The sequence below is a fragment of the Macaca thibetana genome, chromosome 9 (assembly GCF_024542745.1).
Source record: "Macaca thibetana thibetana isolate TM-01 chromosome 9, ASM2454274v1, whole genome shotgun sequence".
Taxonomy (NCBI): Eukaryota; Metazoa; Chordata; class Mammalia; order Primates; family Cercopithecidae; genus Macaca; species Macaca thibetana.
Genome location: NC_065586.1, coordinates 84,433,096 through 84,458,923, shown reverse-complemented (window position 1 = coordinate 84,458,923; position 25,828 = coordinate 84,433,096). Strand labels below are relative to the sequence as shown.

General features: G+C 41.6%; 2 protein-coding genes across 6 annotated transcripts in view; both read left to right on the top strand.

Moving 5' to 3' along the window:
* RNLS (renalase, FAD dependent amine oxidase) overlaps positions 1-25,828 on the top strand; it is a 419,665-nt gene that overhangs the window by 83,328 nt on the left and 310,509 nt on the right. The window lies entirely within an intron of this gene.
* Positions 3,958-5,812, top strand: LOC126963145 (period circadian protein). 2 transcript variants are annotated; one of them, XM_050805152.1, is made up of 2 exons: positions 3,958-5,353; positions 5,744-5,812. In XM_050805152.1, the coding sequence occupies exon 1, from the start codon at positions 4,439-4,441 to the stop codon at positions 4,931-4,933; it is 495 nt and encodes a 164-aa protein (XP_050661109.1). In that variant the 5' UTR covers positions 3,958-4,438; the 3' UTR covers positions 4,934-5,353; positions 5,744-5,812. The 2 variants fall into 2 exon arrangements, with proteins under 2 accessions (XP_050661109.1, XP_050661110.1); XM_050805153.1 differs by lacking the exon at positions 5,744-5,812 and adding an exon at positions 5,614-5,710.

Genomic DNA, 25,828 nt, shown 5'->3' with positions numbered 1-25,828 from the left:
CCCCTCCCCACCCCGAGAACCCTACCCCACCTCTGCTAAAGGACATTCAACCCTACTCCACCTCTGCTAAAGGACATTAATTTATTCACAAAGGATCTGCCCAAATGACCAAAATGCTTCCTCCTTACACTGCCACATTGGGGATCAAATGTCAATATGAGTTTTGGTAGAGACAAACCATGTTCAAACTATAGGACAGCCATTATCGTTTAGAATATTTGGATAGAATAAAGAAATCTGCATTTTAAACAAGTACCCCTGGGTGTTTCTGATTTCAGTGACAGATGGACCCTAATTTGATATATCTTGTATGAATTTATATCAAGGACACCCTTACAAGTAAGGCAGAACAATGGATACAAAGATGAATGTGATGTTCCTATATTATGCTCCATTTCCTCCAGAAACTTGTAAACTAATAGAGGAGACAGATATGCAATAAGTGTTATAATAGGAGTAAACAGAATTGGGCTGTTTCCATCTTATTATACCAGGACTCAACAGGGGGTGAAGATCATATGGAGCAAATTTCTTGTCTGGATGAGCAAAATAAGAGAGAGCTTTGGAAATATAGAGAAATATAATTGTTTGCTTTTCTAAAGAATCAAATGTTTCAAGCTAGTCTTGGCAAGTGCTGAAAATTGTTCATTTTGTAGATGATGTCTGATGAGTACCAGGGTTTTAGGTTATGGATTAAAAAGGAATCCACATGCTTTGAATACAAAATGTGCAAATGACGAAGATATTTTAAGAGCTAACACATTGCAGTTCAGAAGATCAACTCACTTAAATGTATCCGTAGACCTTAGGGGAGCTCAGGGGTTGCAATGGGCAGTCATTATCTTAATTTTTCCAATCTGTTCAGGAATACTGAGAGAGGGTTTAAGAATCCAGACTATTGAGAATTCAGGTGCTACCATTTGGCCACCTCATTGTTCAAGTAAAATCGATTTTGTGAGTAAGATTGTATACTACTCTTTGCATTGCTGTGGAAGGCATAGTGTTTGGGGAGAGAACTAACAGTTAATTGAATGTCTAATGTGAAATATTTTCCTCACGACCAAATTATGAGATATAGGTAGTATCACCATTTTGATGATGGGGACACAGATAATGACTAAATGATTAAAGGTAATAACTTTTACAGCTAATTCATAATTATTGATCATGTGTATATTCCCAGGTAATCAAATCAGTTTCCTTTTGGTATGGAGTTAAATTAGTATTGTTGATATTAACCTTTTCTAATAATAAGCAAGAAGAAGCTTCTAGTTCAGCAGTATCAAAATAATAGCTGGCTTACATTAAGCACTTACGAATTAGGTATGGTGTTTAGTGTACATACACACACACACATAGAGATATATACACACACATATATATACATTTATAGATAGATATACACACAACATATATCCCCCCCTAAATTAAAACAATAATCTCATTACCTAAATGACTATTTGTTTAGGATAAGGGAAAGCAAATCCAATTTATGCAATTGCTAGACCAAGTCACACAACTATTGCGTATCTCCTACTACTACATTACTTGCGAGTAATCTCTTAAAGGAATAAGATCAGAGGAGAAATAAAACAACCAAGCCAAACTTTTTGGAGAGGATGATTATTTAAAATGAGTCTTTGGATTAAACACTAATGATTGAAAGTTATTAGGTTATTAGTTTTGCCATTAAAATGGCAAAAAGTACAATTACTTCTGCATCAACCTAATATATTTGTATTTTCAGAGAGTTGTCAATGTTAAATAGCATGATTTGCTTGCCTTAGTTTGTATCTGCAGTTTTAAAAAATTGCTTTTGTCTTGAGTGAAATAAAACAAGGATATAAGAGTTGAAATGCAACTAAAAAATCCAGGCGATTAGAGAAACATTCACAACCCCATCATGTGTTCCTAAACAGGAGTCCAGAACTGACTCCAATTTAGTCCAAAATCATTGAAGAGGAAAGTTTACTTCTAGTTTGGAAAATACAGATCCTTCAAATGCAGATGAGTTCATTTAGTTGGAACAAATTAGATCTTTTGTCTTAATCTTAGTGTTCTAAATGAGTCATATGGCTCTCCTGAATACCTCCTATGGAATTAGTGTAGGAGATGATTTGTCAGAGAAATAATGAATCAGTGACCTCCTGTTCAGATTACACCAGGAACTAACTTATAACTAAGTTATTTGAGAATAAGCCCTCAAATTTTACGTCTTGTTATTCAGAACTTCTGTTTGGTGCACTGACATAAATGGCTGCTTAGTAAACACTGTTAAAATTGTATACTAACTAAAGGCAGAGCTTTGTTCTCATTAAATCTTTACAGGTTGACTGTAAAGGCTACCTGTGATCATACATTCTTAGAATTCTTTCTCCAAGCCTCACCTGCCAGTAGAAGAATTTTTAAATACCTGCATAACTTATAAGTATATGCAAAAAGTATTGCTTACCCTCTTTTATCTGTTTGACACTTGTCTTTAGACTGCAGTATATGCTTCTTGCTTGTCTGCCTATTTCTTGTATGTACTTCTTGGAATTTCAGCCGGATGATAAGTGGGGCCCACTGCTGGGGCACAAGCATATGAAGACAGATGTGCTGGGTCAGGGCTGGCAGAAGTTGATTGCCTAGGTGGTAGGCTAGGGAGAAGCACTGAAAAGCTTCTTGAGAAATAGCTCGGGCAGCGTTCACTTCTGGGGTTCACTTCTATCTAGTTACTGTGGGGATGGTCCAAAGAAGTCTATTAAAAGAACGGCTGAGAAACATCCCAAGATGAGGGAGAGGAGAGGGGGAGAATGTATCCTGTGCCTCACCCCATCCCTGCACAAAAAAAAAAAAAAAAAGCCAGATCTGATAAAGCACTCACAATAACAAATTTTTTTGTAAGAACTTATAACATATTAGTTGTTACGAACACAGGCCTGAATCTGGGACAGGTTGTTTGGAGGGAGCTGGGGGAGGAAGAACTATAAAGAAAAGCTCAGAAGCCATTTTCACTAAATTTTGAAACTCACTGGAACTGAGAAATTCTGCTTTAAAACCTTCAAACGGTGTTAAACAAATGGGAAGCTTTGCACCCTGAGAGATCAAGACAATCACTAGCAGAGAAATGCCATGCCTACCTAAGGAAGGTAGAGAATAAATACTATGTTGGGCAGAGCAGTAGAGAGTGGGGAAGTGTCTAGCTGCTACTGCCATACTTTGTGAGCAACAATGGACTCCTCCCCGTGCATAACACTTTTACTTTTAATCACTTCAGCACTCATCTTCTAAGACTAAGGACATTCCCCTGCATAAGCACACTACCATTGTCAAAGTTGAGAAAAATTATAATAATTCCATAATTTCGTTTCATATTTTATCTATAATCAGATTTTCCCACTTCTCTCGAAATGTCTTTCATAGCAGTTTTGTTCCTTGAACCAAAATCTAATCAAAGTCAAACCGGATCGAACCGGATCAAACCGGAAGAAACCAGATCAAACCGGACCAGACCGGATCAAACTGGGTGAAACCGGATCAAACCGGACAAGACCGGACCAGACCGGATCAAACCGAAAGAAACCGGATCAAAACGGAAGAAACCGGACCGGACCGGATCAAACCGGACCATTCTGGATCAAACCGGAAGAAACCGAATCAAATCGGAAGAAACCAGATCGGACCAGATCAAACCGGAAGAAACCGGAAGAAACCGGGTGAAACCGGATCAAACCAGACCAGACCGGATTAGACCGGATCGGACCAGATCAAACCGGATCAAACCGGATTAGACCGGATCGGACCGGATCAAACCGGACCAGACCGGATCAAACCGAAAGAAACCGGATCAAACCGGAAGAAACCGGATCAAACCGGAAGAAACCAGATCGGACCAGATCAAACCGGAAGAAATCGGAAGAAACCGGGTGAAACCGGATCAAACCGGACCAGACAGGATTAGACCGCATCGGACTGGATCAGACCTGATTAGACCGGATCGGACCAGATCAAACCGGATCAAACCGGACTAGACTGGATTAGACCGGATGGGACCGGATCAAACCGGATCAAACCGGACCAGACCGGATCAAACAGAAAGAAACCGGATCAAACCGGAAGAAACCGGATCGGACCGGATCAAACCGGATCGAACCAGATCAAACCGGAAGAAACCGGATCAAACCGGACCAGACCGGATCAAACCGGAAGAAACCGGATCAAACCGGATCAAACCGGATCGAACCGGATCAAACCAGAAGAAACCGGATCAAACCGGACCAGACCGGATCAAACCGGGTGAAACCGGATCAAACTGGACCAGACCGGATTAGACCGGATCGGACCGGATCAAACCGGATCAAACCAGATCAAACCAGACCAGACCGGATCGGACCAGATCAAACCGGATCAAACCACGTGAAGCCGCACCAAACCGGATCGGACCGGATCAAACCAGATGGAACCGGATCGGACCGGATCAAACCGGACTAGACGGGAACGGAACGGACCGGATCAAACTGGATCAAACCGGACCAGACCGGATCGAACCGGATCAAACCGGAAGAAACCAGATCAAACCGGACCAGACCGGGTGAAACCAGATCAAACCAGACCAGACCGGATTAGACCGGATCGGACCGGATCAAACCGGATCAAACCATATCAGACCAGAATGGATCGGACCAGATCAAACCGGATCAAACCGCATGAAGCTGGATCAAGCCGGATCGGGCCGGATGAAACCGGATCGCACCAGATGAAACCGGATCAAACCGGATCGGACCGGATCAAACCGGATCAAACCGGACGAGAACGGATTAAACCGGACCAGACTGGATCAAACCGGAAGAAACCGGATCAAACCGGAAGAAACCGGATCGGACCGGATCAAACCGGATCGAACTGGATCAAACCGGATCGGACCAGATCAAACCGGATCAAACCGGACTAGACCGGATCGGACCGGATCAGACCGGATCAAATCGGATCGAACTGCATCAAACCGGAAGAAACCGGATCAAACCGGACCAGACCGGGTGAAACCAGATCAAACCAGACCAGACCGGATTAGAGCGGATTAGACTGGATCGGACCGGATCAAACCGGATCAAACTAGATCACACCAGACTGGATCGGACCAGATCAAACCGGATCAAACCACGTGAAGCTGGATCAAACCGGATCGGATCAGATTAAAACGGATCAAGCCGGATCGGACCGGATGAAACCGGATCGGACCGGATCAAAGCGGATCGCAACAGGTGAAACCGGGTCAAACCGGGTCGGACCGGACCATTCCGGATCAAACCGGAAGAAACCGAATCAAACCGGAAGAAACCAGATCGGACCAGATCAAACCGGAAGAAACCGGGTGAAACCGGATCAAACCGGACCAGACCGGATTAGACCGGATCGGACCGGATCAGACCGGATTAGACCGGATCGGACCAGATCAAACCAGATCAAACCGGACTAGACCGGATTAGACGGGATCGGACCGCATCAAACCGGGTCAAACCGGGTCGGACCAGATCAAACCAAAAGAAACCGGATCAAACCGGAAGAAACCGGATCGGACCGGATCAAACCGGATCGGAACGGATCAAACCGGAAGAAACCGGAAGAAACCAGGTGAAACCGGATCAAACCGGACCAGACCGGATTAGACTGGATCGGACCGGATCAAACCGGATCAGACCGGATTAGACCGCATCGGACCAGATCAAACCGGACGAGACCGGATTAGACCGCATCAGACCAGATCAAACCAGATCAAACCGGACCAGACCGGATTAGACCGGATCAGACCGAATCAAACCGGATCAAACCGGATCGGACCGGATAGACCGGATCAGACCGACCGGATCGGAAGAAACCGAAAACCGAATCAAACCGGATCGAACCAGATCAAAACGGAAGAAACCAGATCAAACCGGAAGAAACCGGATCGGACCGGATCAAACCGGATCGAACCGGATCAAACCGGATCAAACCGGACCAGACCGCGAGAAGCCGCACCAAACCGGATCGGACCGGATCAAACCGGATCAAACCGCGTGAAGCCGTACCAAACCAGATCGGACCGGATCAAACCGGATGGAACCGGATCGGACCGGATCAAACCGGACTAGACCAGATCGGACCGGATCAAACCGGACTAGACCGGATCTGACCGGATCAAACCGGATCGAACCGGATCAAACCGGAAGAAACCGGATCAAACCAGACCAGACCGGATCAAGCCGGAAGAAACCGGATCGGACCGGATTGAACCGGATCAAACCGGAAGAAACCGGATCAAACCGGACCAGACCGGATCAAACCGGGTGAAACCAGATCAAACCGGACCAGACCGGATTAGACCGGATCGGACCGGATCGGATCAAAAGACCGGATCAAACCTAGACCGGATCAAACCGGATCAACCGGATCAGACCGGATCAATCGGACCGGATCAAACCGGATCAAAACCGGATCAACCGGATGGGACCAAGATCCGGATCAAACCGGACTCAATCAAAACCGGATCGGACCGGATCAAACCGGACCGGATCAAACCGGATCGAACCGGATCTAAACCGGAAGAAAGCGGATCGGAAGAAACCAGACCAGACCGGATCAAGCCGGAAGAAACCGGATCGGACCGGATCAAACCGGATCCGGATCAAACCGAAGAAACCGGATCAAACCGGACCAGACCGGATCAAACCGGGTGAAACGGATCGGACCGGAGATCAAACCGGACCAGACCGGATTAGACCGGATCGGACCGGATCGGATCAAAACCGGATCGGACCGGATCAAACCGGATCAAAAACCGGATCAAACCATCGGACCAGACCAGATCGGACCGGATCAAACCGGATCAAACCGCGTGAAGCCGGATCAAACCGGATCGGACCGGATCAAACCGGATGGAACCGGATCAAACCGGATCGGACTGGATCAAACCGGATCGCACCGGATGAAACCGGGTCAAACCAGGGGACCGAATCAAACCGGATCAAACCAGACCATTCCGGATCAAACCGGAAAAACCAGAGCAAACTGGAAGAAACCAGATCGGATCAGATCAAACCGGAAGAAACCGGATGAAACCGGAAGAAACCGGGTGAAACCGGATCAAACCGGACCAGACCGGATCAAACCAAAAGAAACTGTATCAAAACGAAGAAACCGGATCGGACCGAATCAAACCAGATCGAACCGGATCAAACTGGAAGAAATCGGATCAAACCGGACCAGACCGGATCAAACCGGTGAAACCGGATCAAACCGGACCACACCGGATTAGTCCAGATCGGACCGGATCAAACCCGATCAAACCAGATCAAACAAGACCAGACCGGATCGGACCGGATCAAACCGGATCAAACCGCGTGAAGCCGTATCAAACCGGATCGGACCCGATCAAACCGGATCAAGCCGGATAAAACCGGATCAAACGGGATCGGACTGGATCAAAACGGATCAAACCAGACCAGACCGGATTAAACCGGACCAGACCGGATCAAACCGGAAGAAACCGGATCAAACCGAACTAGACCGGATTAAACCAGATCGGAACAAATCTAACCCGATCAAACCGGACCAGACCGGATCGAACCGGATCAAACCGGACCAGACCGGATCGGACCGGGTCAACCCGGATCAAGCCAGATCAAACAGGACCAGACCGGATTAAACCAGATCGGAACGGATCAAACCGGATCAAACCGCACCGGACCGAATCAAACCGTATCAAACCGGAACTGACCGGATTAAACCGAACCAGACCAGAACAAACCGGAAGAAACCGGTCTGATATGGTCCCGTTCTGTCTGATGCAGTTCGGTCCAGTGTGATCCGGTTTGATCCGGTTTAATCCGGTCCGATCCGGTCTGGTCCGGTGTGATCCGGTTTGATCCGGTTTGATCCGGTCCGATCTGCTTTAATCCGGTCGGGTCCGGTTTGATCCGGTTTGATCCGGTCCGATCTGCTTTAATCCGGTCGGGTCCGGTTTGATCCGGTTTGATCCGATCCGGTTTAATCCGGTCGGGTCCGGTTTGATCCGGTTTAATCCGGTTTGATCCGGTCCGATCCGGTGTAATCCGCTCTGGTCCGGTTTAATCCGGTTTGATCCCGTTTGATCCTGTCCGATCCGGTTTAATCCGGTCTGGTCCAGTTTCATCCGGTATGATCCGGTCTATTCCGGTCTGGTCCGGTTTGATCCGGTTTCACCCGGTTTGATCCCGTTTGATCCGGTTTGATCCGGTCCGATCCGGTTTAATCCGCTCTGGTCCGGTTTAATCCGGTTTAATCCGGTTTGATCTGGTCCGATCCAATTTAATCCGGTCTGGTCCGGTTTGATCCGGTTTGATCCAGTTTGATCCGCTCTGGTCCGGTTTATTCCGGTTTGATCCGGTTTGATCCTGTCCGATCCGGTTTAATCCGGTCTGGTCCAGTTTCATCCGGTATGATCCGGTCTATTCCGGTCTGGTCCGGTTTGATCCGGTTTCACCCGGTTTGATCTCGTTTGATCCGGTTTGATCCGGTCCGATCCGGTTTAATCCGCTCTGGTCCGGTTTAATCCGGTTTAATCCGGTTTGATCTGGTCCGATCCAGTTTAATCCGGTCTGGTCCGGTTTGATCCGGTTTGATCCAGTTTGATCCGCTCTGGTCCGGTTTAATCCGGTTTGATCCGGTTTGATCCGGTCCGATCCAGTTTAATCCGGTCTGGTCTGGTTTGATCCGGTTTGATCCGGTTTGATCCGGTCCGATCCGGTCTAATCCGGTCTGGTCCGGTTTGATCCGGTTTCACCCGGTTTGATCCCGTTTGATCCTGTTTCTTCCGGTTTGATCCGGTCCGATATGGTTTTTTCCGGTTTGATTCGGTTTCTTCCGGTTTGATCCGGTCTGGTCTGGTTTGATCCGGCTTGATCCGGTCCGATCCGGTCTGGTCCGGTTTGATACGGTTTGATCCAGTCCGATCCGGTTTCTTCCGTTTTGATCCGGTCCGATCCGGTTTGATCTGGTTTGATCCGGTGTGATCCGGTTTGATCCGGTCCGATCCTATTTGATCTGGTTTGATCCGGTGCGATCCGGTTTGATCCGGCTTCACGCGGTTTGATCCGGTTTGATCCGGTCCGATCCGTTCTGGTCTGCTTTGATCTGGTTTGATCTGGTTTGATACGGTTCGATCCGGTCTAATCCGGCCTGGTCCGGTTTGATCTGGATGCACCCAGTTTTTTCCCGTTTGATCTAGTCGGTTTGATCCGGTTTCTTCCGGTTTGATCCGGTCTGGTCCGGTTTAATCCGGTCTTGTCCGGTTTTATCCGGTTTGATCCAGTCCGATCCGGTTTCCGGTCCGATCCGATTTGATCTGGTTTGACCCGGTGTGATCCGGTTTGATCCGGTCCGATCCCGTTTGATCTGGTTTGATCCGGTGTGATCCGGTTTGATCCGGTCCGATCCGGCTTGATCCGATTTGATCCGGTCCGATCCGGTTTGACCCGGCTTCACGCAGTTTGATCCGGTTTGATCCGGTCCGATCCGGTCTGGTCTGCTTTGACCTGGTTTGATCCGGTTTGATCCAGTTCGATCCGGTCTAATCCGGTCTGGTCCGGTTTGATCCGGTTCCACCCGGTTTGATCCGGTTTCTTCCGGTTTGATCCGGTCTGGTCCAGTTTAATCCGGTCTTGTCCGGTTTGATCTGGTTTGGTCCGATCCGGTTTCTTCCGGTTTGATCCAGTTTGATCCGGTGCAATCCGGTTTGATCCAGTCCATCCGGCTTGATCCGGTTTGATCCCGTCCGATCCGGTTTGATCCGGCTTCACGCGGTTTGATCCGTATCAGACCGGTCCGAACCGGATCAGACTGGATCAGACCAAACCGGACCAAACCAGACCAAACCAGACCAAACTGTACAAAACTGGACCAGACTGGATCAGACCACTCCGAACCGGATCAGACCGTACCAAACCGGATCAGACCAGACCAAACCGGACCGAACCGGATCAGACCAGAACGAGCCAGATCATACCGGACCAAACCGGACTGAACTGGATCCGACCGGTACGAACCGGATCAGACCAGACCGGACCAGATCAGACTGGTCCGAACCGGATCAGACCGGACCGAACCGAACGAAACCGGATCATACCGGATCAGACCGGACCAGACCAGACCAAACCGGATCAGACCGGATCAGACGGGACCAGACCAAACCGGACCAAACCAGAACACACTGGACCGAACCAGATCAGACCGGATCAGACCAGTTCGAACAGGATCAGACCGGACCAAACCGGACCAGACCAGATGAGACCAGATCAGACTAGACCAAATGAGACCAGACGAGACCAGATCAGTCCAGACCAAACCAGACCAGATCAGACTAGACCAAACCAGACCAGACGAGACCAAATCAGACTAGACCAAACGAGACCAGACCAGACCAAACCAGACCAAACGAGACCAGATTAGACTAGACCAAACGAGACCAGACCAGAGCAAACCAGACCAAACGAGACCAGATCAGACTAGAACAAACCAGACCAGACCAGACCAGACCAGACCAGATCAGACTAGACCAAACCAGACCAGACCAGACCAGATCAGACTAGATGAAACCACACCAGATCAGACTAGACCAAACCAGACCAGACGAGACCAGATCAGACTAGACCAAACCAGACGAGACCAGACCAAACCAGACCAGATCAAACTAGACCAAACCAGACCAGAAAAGACCAGACCAGATCAGACTAGACCAAACCAGACCAGACCAGACCGGATCAGACTAGACCAAACCAGACCAAACGAGACCAGACTAGACCAAACCAGACCAGATCGGACTAGACCAAACCAGACCAAACGAGACCAGATCAGACTAGACCAAACGAGACCAGACGAGACCAGATCAGACTAGACCGAACCGGACCAGACGAGACCAGATCAGACTAGACCAAACCGGACAAAACTGGATCAGACTGGATCAGAATGGACTGAACCGGATCGAACCGGATCAGACCGGTTCGGTCTGGTCTGGTCTGGTTTGGTCTGGTTTGGTCCAGTCTGGTTTGGTCTAGTCTGATCTGGTCTCGTCTGGTCTGGTCCGGTTTGGTCTGGTCTGGTCTGGTTTGGTCCGGTTTGGTCTGAGATCGAACTGTGAGGCAGTAGCCTGGCTGGGGGATGGGCATCCACTGTTGCTGAGGCTTGAGTAGGTAAACAAAGTGGCCAGAGAGCTTTAACTGGATGGAGTCCACCACAGCTCAGCAAGGCCTACTGCCTCTAGACTCCACCTCTGTGGGCAGGCATAGCTGAACAAAAGGCAGAAGACAACTTCTGCAGACATAAACATCCCTGTCTGACAGCTCTGAAGAGAGCAGTGGTTCTCCCAGCATGGCAGTTGAGCTCTGAAAACAAACAGACTGCTTCCTCAAGTGGGTCCCTGACCCCCGTGTAGCCTACCTGGGAGACACCTCCCAGTAAGGGCCGACAGACACCTCATATAGGTGGGTGCCCCTTGGGGATGAAGCTTCCAGAGGAAGGATAAGGCAGCAATATTTGCTGTTCTGCAATATTTGCTGTTCTGCAGGCTCTGCTGATGAAACCCAGGCAAACAGGGTCTGGAGTGGACCTCTAGCAAACTCCAACAGACCTGCAGCTGAGGGACCTGCCTGTTAGAAGGAAAACTAACAAATAGAAAGGAATAGCATCAACATCAACAAAAAGTACATCTACACCAAAACCCCATCTGTAAGTCATCAACATCAAAGACCAAAGGTAGATAAAACCACAAAGATGGGGAGAAACCAGAGAAGAAAATATCAAAATTCTAAAACTCAGGGTGACTCTTCTTCTCCAAAGGATCACAGCTCCTTGCCAGCAATGGAACAAAGCTGGACGGAGAATGACTTTGATGAACTGACAGAAGTAGGCTTCAGGTCAGTAATAACAAACTTCTCCGAGCTAAAGGAGCATGTTCGAACCCATCGCAAGGAAGTTAAAACCTTGAAAAACAGTTAGACAAATGACTAACTAGAATAAACAATGTAAAGAAGACCTTAAATGACCTGATGGAGCTGAAAACCATGGCACAAGAACTTCGTGACGCATGCACAATTTTCAACAGCCTATTCAATCAAGTGGAAGAAAGGGTTTCAGAGACTGAATATCAAATTAATGAAATAAAGTGGGAAGACAAAGTTAGAGAAAAAAAGAGTAAAAAGAAATGGACCATGCCTCCAAGAAATATGGGACTATGTGAAAAGACCAAATCTAAGTTTGATTGGTGTACCTGAAAGTGACAGGGAGAATGGAAGCAAGTTGGAAAACACTCTTCAGGATATTATCCAGGAGAACTTCCCCAACCTAGTAAGGGAGGCCAACATTCAAATTCAGGAAATACAGAGAACACCACAAAGACACTTCTTGAGAGGAGCAGCCAAAAGACACATAATTGTCGGATTCACCAAGGTTGAAATGAAGGAAAAAATGTTAAGGGCGGCCAGAGAGAAAGGTTGGGTTACCCACAAATGGAAGCCCATCAGAATAACAGCAGATCTCTTGGCAGAAACCCTACAAGCCAGAAGAGAGTGGAGGCCAATATTTAATGTTCTTAAATAAAAGAATTTTCAATCCAGAACTGCATATCCAGCCAAACTAAGCTTCATAGGTGAAGGAGAAATAAAATCCTTTACAGACAAGCAAATGCTGAGAGATTTTGTCACCACCAGGCCTGCCTTACAAGAGCTCCTGAAGGAAGCACTAAACATGGAAAGAAACAACTGGTACCAGCCACTGAAAAAACGTGTCAAATTGTAAAGACCATTCATGCATTGAAGAAATTGCATCAATTAATGGGCAAAATAAGCAGCCAATATCATAATGATAGGACCAAATTCACATATAAAAATATTAACCTCAAATGTAAATGGGCTAAATGCTCCAATTAAAAGACACACACTGGCAAATTGGATAAAGAGTCAAGACCCAACAGTGTGCTGTATTCAGGAGACTCATCTCACGTGCAGAGATACACACAGGCTCAAAATAATTTTCCATATAATTTTTAGTTTATAATTTTGGAATAATTTTAGACTTAGAAAAAGATTTACAAAGAATTCCTATACATCTTTCACCCAGATTCCCCAAATGTCAACACTTTACCACGTTTGTTTTGTCAATCTCTCTACATATATACACACATTAGTCTTTCTTTTTGAACTGTTCAAGAGTAATTTGTAGAAGTGACACCTCATATCTTTATATATACTCCATTGTGTATCTTCTTAAAACAAGGACATTTTCATAAATAACCATGCATAGGACAATTATCAAAATCAGGAAATTAACATAAATACAATATTATTACCTAGTTACAGACCTTATTCAAATTTCGCCAATTGTCTCAGTAATGCCCTTTATAACAACAGAAAAAGATATTTTTTCTGCTTCAGGAGCACATGTTATGTTTAGTTGTTTCTTTGATTTTCTTTAATTTGGAGCTATTCCTTGGTCTTTCTTTTTCTTTCATGACCCTTGTGTCTTTGAAAAGTTGAAGAATACCAGACAGTTTTAATCCAAAGTGGCCCTTGATTTGGGTTTGTCTGATGCTTCCTCACTATTAGACTCAGGCTTTACATTTTTGAGCCAGATGTTAAATTGTGTCCTTCTCAGTACTTTATATTAAGGAGACACATAATGTTGATATGTACCATCACTGGTGATGTTAACTTGGTGATGTTAACTGGTGATGATCACTTGGTCTAGGTGGTTTGTCAGATTTCTTCATTCTTAGGCTGCTATTTTTCTCTTTGTAATTAATAAGTAATTTGTTGGGAGATAGTTTGAAACTATGTAAACATCCTGTTTCTCAACAAACTTTCACCTACTGGTTTTTAGCATCCATTGATTCTTGCCTGAATCATATCCAGATAAATTTTATGCTCTTGACTAGGACTTTCTCTTGACTAGTACTTCTTTTTTTTCTCTTCAATAACCTCTTGAACACTTTTTTTTATAAATCTACTTTACTCAAAGTTTTTTTTTTCCCCCTGAAATTATAGCTAGTTGGTGCAAACATTTTTTTATGGTATATTCAGAGACCAGGTGTTGTTGTGTCTCTTCCTCCTCACACCTTCCCTTTGGACAGGTGCTTCTTTTCTCCCAGAACTTTTATTGGCTTAAGCCATCAGTTTGTTATGTAAGATATTTCTGCTTTGTCCTAGTTTTTCTCCTGCTTGTTCCTGGTTTTAAACAAAAATCTTTTCTTTGTAATGACCACATCCTCCAATCCATCCATTTCTTTAAATTTAGGCCTTTGACAACTCTCTTGTTAAAAGACTTTCCCATTTTTGTTGTTGTTTTAAATCATGTTTCCAAATCTGTTATTTGCTTTACTTATCCTCCCTTTTTGTATCTTTCCCAATTTAGCTTTTGAAAATCACCTTCATCAAGCTATCTTATTTATTTATATTTATGTATTTATGTATTTGGATCAACCTACTAACCAAAATCAAGGCATTGTAAATCTTTCAGTGAGGGCTACTGTAATTTGAAGCCTGCTTTCCAGTGGTTGCCATCTTCTTTTGTCTTAAATGTTAAACTTAGAATTATAAAAATTAGAATAAGCAAATTCTGCACTGTTTCTGTCTACCCTTCTGCTTCCAGGAAACTGATTTGTGTTCTTTATCTGTATTACTTTTAAGTTGTGTTTCTATAATATTTTCAACAATTTCCGTTTGTCTTCCAAAACAACTTCGAACTCATTTTAAAACATTTATTCATTTTCATTTACCTCAGACTCCATATCTGACCCCACCTCTGATGCTACTAGCAATCAGGTTTATTCTTACTGGGACTCATTACATAATGTGTTCATTTTTCTCTTTTCTTTCATTTTCATTTTAATATATTTCCCAGGGTAACAATATATTCCATTAGAGATTCTCAAACTTTAGTGTGCCTATCCTTTCCTCCCTTTTAGAATGCCCTACTATTTGACCATCTCCATAGCTATGTTTATTTTGTCACAAAAGTTCCACATAGTATTCCTCATAAGAAAGAGTAAGTAGATTATAGTTCTCAAACTTGAAACCTCTGACTGCATATCATAGGAAGATGCTCTTAAACTCTATCTATTAATACCGTTTCTTGAGCCGTATAGCATGTATTTGCCTAGCTTTAACCTTTCTCCTCTATGAAATCAGGTGTTCTTTAGAAGGAATGCTATGTGTTGTCTGTTGCATGTGGGGAAGGGATGGGGAACATGGCCACAGATAGAGTCTGAAGTCTTAGAAATTGTGTGCAGATTTTTGTGCATTTCTCTTGAGAGAGAGCTTATAGTTTCATCAAATTCTTAAGAGCATCCTGCCTCCCTTTCTCCAATTCTGGTTCAAGTTCGTATCCTCCAGTCCAGAAGCTAACCAGGCCAGTTTTTCTGCATTTCAGTGTCTGAAAGAGTGAAGCATCAGACCACTGCTTCTTCCTTCTGCTATGCCATTCCTCAAGTAGGCACTGGGCTTAGCATTTGCCAGGTTAATGAAATTCTAAATAGTTCTCTTGGAAATTTTTGGTTCTTTTCTCATAATATAATCCCCCAAGGGAACCCAGTTTTACAACTTGAGGATCTTATCAATTCCTTAATTCCTGGGGTTTTAATTGCTGACTTGGATTCATACAGTCTTGTCTATAGCCACTCTGTCTGTTGAGTAATCGCTCTCCACCTTTCATAGATAGGTAATTTCAAATTGTTTTCCCTTACGAGTGTGTTTCTGGGGTACTTCTCCCCTTCCAGAAGCTACAAAAATGTTCTCTCCCCTCTTCCTTCTGTCCCCTTTGCCTTCTGCAACCCATATGGAAGGCAAAACAGACAAGTTAAAAATGTTTGTCTTATTTCCCTTTTTGTCTTCTGCATCCCCAACCACGACTTTTTTAAGCTGCCTTCCTCTATCCTGCCCCAGTTTTTCAAATATGTTCTGTCTTTTTTTCTTTCAAAATTCCCACTTGAAGCCGACACCTGACACTCACCAAAATCCTGAAACAAAAGAAAAAATGCTGAAATGCATATTCCTAAATTCTCTCATTTCCAGTCTTACTGCCTTTAAACACGGATTCCTTGTCACTTGGGCTTTGCCCTAGCTAAACCCAAACCAAGTTTCCATATCCCTTCCATTTCTCATCCCATTCCTGCCCCACTCTTCTTTACTCATTCCTATGCCGCCCTCCTCTCAATATATTGCTCTCTCTCATTTCCATTTATATATTCTCTCCTTCTCCGCAAATTTTCCTCCCCTCTCATCCCCCACTGGTAGCCCTTTTTGATTTCTTTTCAATATGTTCCACTCACTTAAATGGAGATTATTTACTTTGACATAATCCTTGTGAGGTAATGAGAGCAGATATATTATATACACTTTTTTACAAAGATAATATCTGAAGCTTGCAAAGTTTAATCTACTTGTCTAACATAAGGTAACCATCTGCCATAAGAGTTATAGACCCAAAGCCTCCTTGTCATACTTGGTTTACCTAATGATCCCCCCTCCCTCTTGCAGCTAAAGATGGAGATAACAAATTGACTCTATTGACTATTTTTCTCAAGTCATATTAACATCTGAGTGTACCTTTCTCAGAAAGATAACTTTCATATTTTTGCAACAAGTGAAACATGCAATGCTTGGAAAGTCCCTGTACAAAAATCTTTGTCCAGAAGTTGTACCAGTTTATTATTTAACATTGCTTCTTCAAAAAAGAGTGGGATGTTTTAACATATCTAAAATTAGGTAATGGAAATAGGATTTGCTGTCATCACTAGGAATTACATCTGTTGTAGGAGAGGTTATAAAAAATATATAGGACATCTTTCCCCTTCAAAGTAGTTGCTGAATTAGAGGCAAATCTAAGTGTCAAACCTGTAAAAATTTGGGGAAGGATGCCAAGACTTTTTCAGACATAGGAAGTGGCAGTAGTTGAATGTTGTTAATAATTCTCCTAAGTAAAGAATATAAGGACCTCAGAGTAACCTTTGGCTGCTTTCTTGGTGTCCTGAAATTTCTGCTTAACTGTTTAATTTAAAAGAACCAAAACTGAAGTCCGGTCTAGAGAAAGGGTTCACCACTAAATTTGGTAGGCACCTATCAGAGTTGCTTCCAAATCACACAGTTGGTGAACATTGGTACCACAACTTGGCCAAGGTCTCTAGGCCCAACTCTAATGCTCTTCTGATATATCTCCACCACACTGGTAATATTACTCCTTGAAAATAGTTCCTCCGCCAGGCTGGTTTTTGAATATGTACCACTCATATTCAGAAAGACTTAACATGTAATTTCTGAATAATCTTGAGTCACCTTAGAAACAATGCAATGAATATTTTCTAAAAGTAAGTAGAGGTTCAAATAAATACTTTAATGAAATGAAAAGAAAATAATAACTATGGTTCCATTACATTACAGAATCTTTTATTAATTTTATTCACTCACATTTAGGCTCTTTTCTTATTCTTTTGTTCCCCACTGGCCCAGAAGAGAGACTTGTTCACGACATGACTGAAGAAAATGTCTTATTGAAGGAGTAGGTGAACAAATATTCCATTTATATGCTGATTGTTAAGGAAGTGAAAGTCACTAAGCTTTTTCATATTTTCACCATTTTACAAACAGTATGTAACATTTTCCCATGTAACTTCCTATTGTGGAACTTTCTCCCCTCTGAAGCTAATTACAGTGCTGTTCAAAATCTGAATATATTCAACTCTTGCTTTCCTTGTTCTTTTCAAAATCTGTCATTGTCAATGCATGTGTTTTAACAGAATCCATATGTTTCTTATTTTTATTACCTTATTTTTGTGTGTGTGTCTACTGTGCGTATCATGCATGGCTCTTGGCGTATATATCATGACAAAGGATAATCAGTTATCTTTTACTTTAATTTTAGAGCCAGGATTTAAGACATCATCATTTGAATGTCTTCCAGTGTTCTCCATTTTGTTTATGGTCTACCAATGTTCAGAATTGTTCAGGAATGTTTTTATAACCCAGTCGTCAGCAGTGGTAGAAAGCACCACTGACAGATGCAGCTCTGAATGACTTTACATCCCCCATCATATATAAGGAAACAATCACAGTAGTTGAGATTTGTGCCTCTTAAGCTGTTCACCTTACAGTGAAAAAGGAAAGAGAGGCAGAAGAAGAGAGATAAATGGAAGGGAAACTGTATTCTACAATTTAAAAAAGCCCCTAAATTCATAGATCTATCCCTGCAACAATGTAATACAGCAATCTTGAGCTGGTTTATAAAATGACAAGAACAAATAGATCACTCATCTTTTAAAAAGTAAATGCTCAGGAAAAAAAATGAGAAACTTTCAAATTAGAAAATTATCTAGGAGAGGGCAATTTGCTGAGTGTTTTTTTTTAAATCACAATAATTGATGTCGTATTGTAGCTATTCATTAACCAATAGCTGGTGCTCAACTTACATGCGTCCCTCTGTTCTTATATATAATTTCTGTTATCAGAAGATGACCTGTATGAGATGGGGAAAAACAAGATTATAATCTCCTTAAGCCTCTATTAAATATCCATTTACTACAATTATTATCTACTTTGCTAGAATATCGGAAAAATGTTCCATCATTGATGGAAAAAAATTATAATACATGTAACTCCTATTAAATATTCATTTATTATCTACTCTAAATATGCACCAGATTTTCATAATGGTTCATTTAAAGCTGGTTTACAAATAGAACACATGCCAGAACAGAAATAACATGTACTGGTAGGATAATAAGAAATAGGCGTCCATTATACTGATTTAATTTCTCAAATAACCGAAAAAGATGACTAGTATAAAATGTCAGTTGGTGCAGGTAACATCCACAAATGTTTTGAGTTATAGATATACTTAAATAATTTCATAAATTTCTTCATTTTCAAATACTAAAAATTTCATGTTCAGAACTTTATTCTGGTTAGAAAGTGGACTGTTGTAAACACTGGGAGAGAAGAAAACATACCATGTCTCTAAGTGTGGTCATTCTGCTTCCCCACTTTCAGGAACCTTTCATAAATTATCCTTTAGTAAATATTTGGGGATGATGAGATTGAAAAAGAATTGGGTAGCTGCATGCACACAAAACTGGGGAGAAAAAAGCATGTTAAGAAGTTTAAAAGGGTCAGGCGCAGTGGCTCACACTTGTAATCCTAGCACTATAGAGGGCAAAGGTGGGTGAATTACTTGAGGTCAGGAGTTCGAGACCAACCTGGCCAATATGAAGAATCCCTATCTCTACAAAAAATACAAAAATTAGCCAGGCACGATGGCGCACACCTTTAATCCCAGCTACTTGGGAGGCTGAGGCAGGAGAATCACTTGAGCCTGGGAGGCGGAGGTTGCAGTGAGCCTAGATCACGCCACTGCACTTCAGCCTGGGTGGCAGAGCAAGACTCTGTTTCAAAAAAAAGAAAAAGAAAAAAAAAGAAAAAAAGAAAAAAATTAAAAAGCAGGTGGATAATTTACATTTTATTTCTATAAAAACGTTAGCAGCTTGCATGCCATTTTTCCAGAGCAGCCTCCAATACCACTTATTGGACTTTTTCTGATGTTTCTTAAGGGGACTAAATGCTACCCCCAAAATTGCTTTCTAAAACAGTGTAACATCTTTTCCCAGAGTGCATCCTAGGAAGTGCTCTAAAGAGTGGGGAAGCAATGGCAGCAGGGGTCAGGTTGCTGGGAAAATCAGTTTGGGAGGTTCTCACACAGTCTATTTTTCTCTCAAAATACATAACATGTATTACTGTATGAACAACTCTGCTATAAAGCAGATTATTAACTTTGTTTATTCTATCTTTTCTCAAATCTAGTTTTGATTTTTCTTTTTACCTTTCTAACCTTTTATTTTAGGCTACTGATTTTATTTTACACCTTTTAAAAAAACTCTTTTTCACCCTAATACCCTTTAACATATTATGAGAACTAATACTCTCACTTTGGGTGAGAATTGGGTTGGAGTCTTTACCCTTCATCTTAATGGTCCTTTATTACCTCCACTTCATATCATTACTAACTCTTCAAGATCTTTTATCAGTGATAATTATAACAAGTAATCACTTCTTCCACATATTCCACAGATACTTGGGTATATGGATAGAGTCTTCTCAGCATTGTTTGTTTATGATGAGGAAATCTTAATAAATAGTATAGTAGGCTAATAAGAAATTAGTTGTACATTTAATACAGTTTTGAAATATAGGCCAGAGTACTAAATAGGTTTTCTCTGGGAATCGTTTGTTCATTCGTTTGAAGCTTTTACATATTCAAGAGACAATGGAAACTTCTGCCTCACTTCTGCATTCTGAAGGAGTTTTTGTGGCACTCAGAAACATGTATCCCTGCCATCAGCCCTAGATATTTTTAGGCCTAGTTTTTATAGTGTTATAACTTCCTGAAAAGCCAGGCATTCAGAAGCTCCCTTGTATGCACCTATACCATAAGCCTGTCCACTAAGGGCAATGAACCAGGCCTACTCTCCTAACAGGCACAGATGAGAAGCAGGTGCAGGTAGGCTACTCTTATCCCAAAATAATGTGTGCATCTTACTGGGTCTTCTAAATCCAGTACCTTTTCCTCTCTTCAGTATGTTTTGCAATCAGCCAGAGAAGACTGGGACTGGAAATCCTGGAAAGAAACCTAGAGTGTGAGGTGCTAAATATGAACCACTAGCACTAGCAGTGTTTTCTGAAGCAAATTGGTTGTTCCCCTCTGCCTCAGTTCCCTCAAAAAAGGGAGATAATGAGACTTGTCATCCACAGGTTTGCCCTGACCAAGAGTCATTTTCTAAGCCCCTCAATCTGTAGGGCACTGTGTGCTTTTTTGGAGATACAAAAACTAACATGACGTGGCTCTTATCACACAACTTACAAGAATACTATGAAGATAAACATAGACTTGTAACATTTTATTGTTATTTCATTTTATATAAATTGATAGTCTATGTTAATCTATTTTTGTCCCATAACAAAGAAAATATTTTTGATAGGATTTTGAAGTGCCCCAGAGTTTTGGTTGTTTTTCCCTCCTGCTTGAGGTTTCAATATGTCACAGCTCAGGTGGTTTGTATGTTGTGGCTTACCCATGTAGCTGGAGTCACTTCAGGAAATGTTATAAGAAAAAAAAGTTTTAAATTTTGAAAATCCCTGTTTTAGGTGAGAAGAAATTGATGTTTGGAACTGTCTGCACATGAAAATGAATGAATGAACATTTTTAAAAATAAGTATATTTTAAAAATAGATTGTTACTGTAGCTTGCAGTTCATAAAGTTATTTTTAGGAAAGCTAGAAGATATTACTCTTGCAAAATGTGTGTTTTACATTTGCTAACAATAAACAGGATTCTTGACTGTATCAAAACAGACTTTCTGTATTATCTGATTTTGTTTAGTAGTTTATTATCAGAATTCTGACTGATGTTCACTTTGTATATGTACATTCTTTTATGTTTAGAGCTTAAAAAGTTTGGAGGTAAGATTAATGAAAATCTTTCAGTTTAAAATTATGCAATAGAGAATTTAGCTACAATTAAAGTAAGTGCACACTACATTTGCCTCTTTTAAGAAAACCTCAGACTATTTGATATTTTATAAACTTATAAATCACGTATTAGAAAATTACCTTGAGGCACTGCAAATTAATTTCACTAATTCAACTTCTAAAAGGTAATGTTTTGCTACAGCTGGCTCTAAAATCAGCTTAAATCATGTCATTTGGATTACTATTAAGTGAACAAATTGAAATTAATGTTTTGCAGCAAAGTTTTTCCCTATAAGACCTAGCCAAAAATTCATATAAAATGTTTATTTTTAAAAGAACTTTAAGAGCCTTTTCCTGTTATTCTAGTCAATTTGCCAATACAGCTCGTCCCTCTAGCCATACAATGGACAGCCTTCTAGCAATATTTCATCTCTCGTTGCTCAACATAGAAAATCAGTAATTCATAAAAGAGTTAGGGGTTCAGTCAAGGCCAGACTTTTGAATTTTCCGTCTTGCCTTACAAAAAATTACAGCCTGAATGCCTTGCTCTGATGTAGAGAAAGCTCTGGAATACAAATTGATGGTTGAAACACTCTGCAAATCTTAGATGATGAACTGAGTCTTACAAATCCAACAGACATGGCTATTTGATAAAATTAGCTGACATGCGCATCTCTGTCACAGGACTGATGCATTGATGTGGCCCTCTCTGCAGGAGGTATCTGTTCTTGTGAGAAAATGGGGATCTCAAATTGATGAGGTCCTTGCTATTAAGTTTTAATTTGAATCACCTTGGGAACCATAGGCTCCACATCCATTTTGGCGTTTTCTTTGTTTACACAAAGGGAACAACTTCAAAGGGCTCTAGCCCTAGTATTCATACCAACCTCATCACACAGAGCTGTGGTTTTGATGTTCTTGTTCCCAATTTATTGCTAGGGTCCGAGTACCTGGGTACCATGGTGATAAAGTGCCATTGAAATACATAGGTAATCAGCCAGTGTACTGGAGGATTGATTTTCTCTTTCATTTTCTGAGCAGACAAAAGCAGTCCTCTCAGAAGCAATGGGAGTGAGAGGACACTTACTATTTACTTTATGAGAACAGTGATGATAAAGCCAAGATGCCATTTAATTAATAACTTTACTTTGGCAGTGACTATCTCCAGGGACCAAAAATATTGGAAACCTTAATTGACCTCCCCACATATAGAACACAGGCCTCTCTTTTTTCTTTTATAAATTGAAAGTATAGAAAAGACACATCATTTGCTCTCAAGATGACTTCAGAACCATAATGGAATGGGGACCAGGACTCAGAATGCTTGAATTTCAACATAAGACCACTTTGTACAGTGTGTCTTATTACAGATAATGATCCTCTCTTTAATCACTTGTCTGTCCTGAAAAGCATATTGCAGTTTAAAAGAGGCCACACAGTCTGAACTGACTACAAAGAATTTTTTTAAGATCTTTTAAATATTCAGATGCATACACTTCATTTTAAATGTTGGCAGCTTTGCCATTCACAACTATGACCCAAATTCCTCCTTCAAACATTTTAATTGAAGCCAAATTACTTCACTTTCTGCTTTTACATAATAATGTAGCACACTCACTGCTGCGACCGTAATCACAGAAAATTTAGCTTCTGGCACTTTTGCTCTATTAGCCTTCAACCTTTTTTTTCACATTTAATTTTTCATTTTGCTTGCTCATATTTTTAATATTATGTGTATTTTCTCTAATTTATATGTTGTTCTTTACATTTACCTCTGAAGTTGTTAAGGTAATTTCTGATATTTTGTTTGTTTGTTTGTTTTTTGAGAAGGAGTTCCGCTCTTGTTGCCTAGGCTGGAATGCAGTGGTGCCATCTCAGCTCACCGCAACTTCCACCTCCCAGGTTCAAGCAATTCTCCTGCCTCAGCCTCCCGAGTAGCTGGGATTACAGGCGTGTGCCACCATGCCCGGCTAATTTTGTATTTTTAGTAGAGATGGGGTTTCTCCATGTTGGACAGGCTGGTCTCGAACTCCCAACCTCGGGTGATCTGCCCGCCTTGGCCTCCCAAAGTGCTGGGATCACAGGTGTGAACCACCACGCCCAGCCTCTGATCATTTTTAACAGATTCATTGAGGTATATTTGATATACAATAACTGGCACATATTGAAAGTGTATAATTTAATGTTTTATATTATGTATACGCTCATGAAACCACTTAAAATTGTGAATATATCCATCACTACTCCCCCAGATTTCCTCATGATTCTTTGTAATTCATACCTTCTTCCATCTCCAGCCCTTGCATCCTCAGGTAACCACAGATCTGCCTTCTCTCTCTATAGATAGGTTTGCGTTTTCTAGAATTTTATATAAACGTAATTACAGATTATGTGCCCTTTTTTTGTCTTAGTTCTTTACTCACAATAATTTGAGGAATCATCTGCATTATTGCATGCATCAATAGTTCGTTCCTTTTTATTGCTGATTAATATCCCTTGTATGGATATACAGCTGTGCTTATTCATTTATCTGTTCGTGAAAATTTGGATTGTTTCCTGTTTGGGACTGTGATAAACTGCTATGATCATTTGTGGGCAAGTCCGTATGAACATGTATTTTCTTTTCTCTTAGGTAAATACCTTGTACCGAAATGGCTGGACCATATGTTAAATATATGCTTAACTTTTTAAGAAATTGTCAAATTATTTTCCAAGTGGTTTCATTAGTTTACATTATCTTACCAGCAGTATATGAGAGTTCCAGTTTCTCCACCTTTCTGCCAACACATAGTCTCATAAGTCTTTTGCATTTTAGCCATACTAACGAGTGTGTAGTGGTATCTCATTATGGTTTTAATTTACATTTCTCTAATGACAAATGATGTAGAACATTATTTCATGTACTTATTTACCATCTATATGTCTTCTTTGGTAAACTGTCTATTCAAATCTTTAATTCATTTTTTTAACCAGTTGCTTCCTATTTTTGAGTGTTTAGAGCTCTTTTTTTTTCCTTTCTCAAAGGTGAATTTTTTAAACTTTTAGGTTCAGGGGTACATGTATCATGGGGATTTATCGTACAGATTATTTTGGCACCCAGGCACTAAGCCTAGTACCCAATAGTTATATTTTCTGCTTGTCTCGCTCCTCCCACCTTCTACCCTCAACTAGGCCCCAGTGTCTGTTGTTCCCACTTTGTCTCCATGAATTCTCATCATTTAGCTCCTACTTATAAATGAGAACATGTGGTATTTGGTTTTCTGTTCCTGTGTTAGTTTGCTAAGGATAGTGGCCTCTGGCTTAATCCATGTTTTTGCAAAAGACATGATCTCATTCTTTTTTATGGCTGCATTGTATTCCATTGTGTATGTATACCAGATTTTCTTTATCCAATTTGTCATTGATGGGCATTTAGGTCGATTCCATGTTTTACTATTGTGAATAGTGCTGCCATAAACATTTATGTCCATGTGTCTTTATGGTAGAATGATTTATATTCTGCTAGGTATATACCCAGTAATGGGATTGCTGGGTTGAATGGTATTTCTGTTGTTAGGTCTTTGAGGAATCACCACACTGTCTCCTACAATGGTTGAACTAATTTACACTCTCACCAACAATGTATAAGTGTTCCCTTTTCTCTGCAACCTCACCAGCATCTGTTATTTTTTAACTTTTTAATAGTAGCCATTCTGACTGGTGTGAGACAATATCTCATTGTGGTTTTGATTTGCCTTTCTCTGATGATCAGTGATGTTGAGCATTTTTTATATGCTTGTTAGCTGCACTATGTCTTCTTTTGAAAAGTCTCTATTTATGTCCTTTTCCCACTTTTTAATGTTTTTTTTTTCTTGTAAATTTGTTTAAGTTCCTTATAGATGCTTGATATTAGGCCTTTGTCGGATGCATGGTTTACAAATATTTTCTCCCATTCTGTAGGCTGTTTACTCTGTTATAGTTTCTTTTGTTGTGCAGAAGCTCTTAAGTTTAATTAGATCCCATTTGTCAAATTTTACTTTTCTGCAATTGCTTTTGGCATCTTTGTCATGAAATCTTTGCTTGTTCCTATCTCTAGGATAGTATTGTTTATGTTGTCTTCCATGTGTTTATTGTTTTGGGTTTTACATTTAAGTCTTTAATCCATCTTGAGTTAATTTTTGTATATGATATAAGGAAGGGGCCCAGTTTCAATTTTCTGCATATGGCTAGCCAGTTATACCAGCATCATTTATTGAATAGGGAGTCCTTTCCCCATTGGTTGTTTTTGACATAGTCTAGAGTCAAGTTCTTCATTAGATATATGCTTTGCAACTATTTTCTCTCAGTCT